The 2868-nt window shown below is 39.0% G+C and overlaps 1 protein-coding gene across 3 annotated transcripts in view; it reads right to left on the bottom strand.

Annotated features, from left to right (window-relative positions):
- Ptprr (protein tyrosine phosphatase, receptor type R) overlaps positions 1-2868 on the bottom strand; it is a 232128-nt gene that overhangs the window by 98765 nt on the left and 130495 nt on the right. For all 3 annotated transcript variants that reach the window (XM_005358044.2, XM_005358045.2, XM_013350387.2), the window contains 2 exons: positions 2005-2118; positions 894-1049 (listed from right to left, as the gene is read on the bottom strand). In XM_005358044.2, the coding sequence (XP_005358101.1) occupies positions 894-1049; positions 2005-2118 (270 nt within the window). The remainder of the gene's footprint in view (positions 1-893; positions 1050-2004; positions 2119-2868) is intronic.

Raw genomic sequence — 2868 nt, forward strand, 5'->3', positions numbered from 1 at the left:
CTCCCTCCCTCCCTCCCTCTTTCCCCCTTCTTTTTCTTTCTCTTTCTTTCTGTACCGGGGTTTGAACCCAGGACCTAACAAGATGCGTGTTGGTTTATACTGTACTCTTGAATTACTTTGAGACAGTTGCTTAATTTCTCTGCACCCCACTTTCTGTGTGTACTGTTTTCCCTCAAAGCCAAATTCTGTGAATTTGTGAACTGAATTTGCGTCTACTTAGAATGCTGGTCATTCTGATGAATTTGATTTTGATAGGAGAGATAGAGGAGTTATTCACTCCTGAGGGAAAATAGAAGAGATGGCAGGGAAACCATTTTTAAGTATCAAATTTAGAAAATACCATGAAGAAAATATTCAGAGTTTTTACACATAGGGAAAAGCATATAAACATATTTCACATAATCTCAAATCATGGTGTGTGTGTGTGATGTGTATTTTGTGACTTTTTTTTTGCCAATAAACATGATGATGAAGGGTTCACCTGTTGAGGAAGAAAGTCCAGAGTGGAGATTTTGTTTTGTTTTGTTTTGCAAATCAGTTTCACAGGTGAGCAAATGACAAACCCATCTAACTGATCTTTCTTGTAGACAGTTTACTGCTGATTAAAATAAATAATTACAAGGTCACAGATTTCAAGAATCAGCATCAGATAACGAAACATTACCATGAAAGGTAAATTTGCTTAAGGAAAACACAGAAACTGTGAAGTGTACTGGGTTCTGACCTTTAGGAAAATTGCTGGTTTAAAATCTACAGGCTCGAAAAAACAAACAAAGAAACAAGTCCACAGGCAACTAAGGGCTTTTGTCTCAACACCTCACGGGTTGGATTAGCAAATCCTGCTAACTGTAGATTTTTTTTTTTTTAATGAACTTCTCTGTGCAATGCCATACCTCAGGGGAGATGTCTGTAATTCCAAACTGCCGTAAATTCTGTTGCAAAACATCGACGTTAAGTGAACGCAGCACTTCTTCAGCCTGCAGGGCTTGCGGGTCTCCCGGTTTCCCGTTCACAGGAGATACAAACAACTCAACTTGGCGCTTCTTTTCCTGGTGGACACCGTTGGGGTATGTTAAAGACAATCGGAAAATGGTGGGGGAAATGTGTACCTGTTCCTTACAAACACTGAAGTCAGGTTTCGAGAATTAAGTCATGGCAGAGAACAATGTGAACTGACTAATCACTCACAGAATTTCTGTAGCCAGTGTGAAATACAAAATTTTCGAATGGCCTGACTTTGGTTAGTTAGTACTCAGAATATGAAATTTCATATTTCACTAGATAATAACTTATTGTTGGTCTCAAATTTTAATTATATATTTATATATAATCTGTTCTTAACTTCAGAAGGTATCCTGATGGTTACATTGGCTAACATAGGCTGACCCTGATATCTGCATCCTCCTGCCTCAGCCTCCTTAGTGCTAGAATTAAAGGTGTGTACTAACTTAACATATATTTCTCAGATGCTTCCTGAATACTTATGCTTAAAGACATAGTTTAAAGTCCAATGAGTTAGATAAATCCTGGACTGGAGAGATGGTTCAGTGGTTAAGAGCACTGGCTGCTCTTCCAGAGGTCTGGAGTTCAATTCCAGCAATCACAACCATCTGTAATGAGATCTACCGCCCTCTTCTGGCAGGGAGGTATACATGCAGGCAGAACATAGTATACAGAATAAATAAATCTTACTTAAAAAAAAAAACCGAGCGCTGGTCAGTGGCGCGTGTTTTCAATCCCAGTATTTGGGAAGCAGAGGCAGGCGGGTCTCTGAGTTTGAGGCCAGCTCTGGTTTACAGAGCGAGTTTCAGGACAGGCTCCAAAGCTACAGAGAAACCCTGTCTCAAAAAAACAAAAACCCAAAACAAAATAAACAAACAAACATGGCATGCTTCTATAAAACTATATCTACAAAAATAGGTAATATGGTAACTCATCAGTCATGGAGACTTTGATGATGAAAAGCAAGTTTGAATTCTGAGAATGTGAAAGTTTGCTCCTTACAATGAGACGGTTGATGTGCACTTGCTGGGGTAAGAGTCCCAACGCTGTCGCTACTCCTTGGCGGAAGATCCGAAGCAAGGTTATGTTAAGCTTGGTTATATCCATTTGCAGTGTCTGGAAAACAAAGACAGAAAATATACAAGCTCAAGTGAACACTTCATTTTGGACAGCCAGTTTGTCACTCGTAACTGGCTACAACAGTTTGGGAGTGTTTGTAAATTCACATTTTGGGTGCTAATATTGATACAAATAAAATCATAGGCATACTTTATGTGAAATTTTACATGGTATTAGTTAAAACATGGCACATAATGCAATAAAACAATTCATCTCGTTATTTAAAAACATAAGTAAAATGGTCATTTTAAAATGAATTCCATTGCAATATGGCTTAATCTACTTTGCTCTTCTTTTAGATGAAAGAATGAAGTCTGTGGCCAAGCCTGTTTCTAAGCTGAAGTCACCGAGAAGGATGATAAATAAGTTCCATAAGGCTTGAGCTGGCAGTTTCTGTATATAGCAATCTGCTGCCAGTGCCAGGCAAACAAATTGAGGCACAGTACGTATTTACTCTGGTGGAGAAGCCGGTGATACTAATGATGTGTTCTAAGGTAGTCTGTGCTCATTCATCGCTTGGGAAAACACTCCTAACAAGTCTAAACAGTAAAACTTTCCAGAGTTACAAGCCACCTTATGATAGTAGTAATACAGCCTAAGACAGCAGCGCTTTGCTGTACGTAAACCAGGGAGGAATTTACTGTGTTTTTGAAATTGGACCATGAGGCTCGAAGAGTTGGTTCAGCAGAGGAAAACATTTCAGGCTTATACAAAGGACCCAGCTTCTGTTCCCAGCCTTTTTTTTTT

Source organism: Microtus ochrogaster, chromosome 24 (assembly GCF_000317375.1).
Source record: "Microtus ochrogaster isolate Prairie Vole_2 chromosome 24, MicOch1.0, whole genome shotgun sequence".
Classification (NCBI taxonomy): Eukaryota; Metazoa; Chordata; class Mammalia; order Rodentia; family Cricetidae; genus Microtus; species Microtus ochrogaster.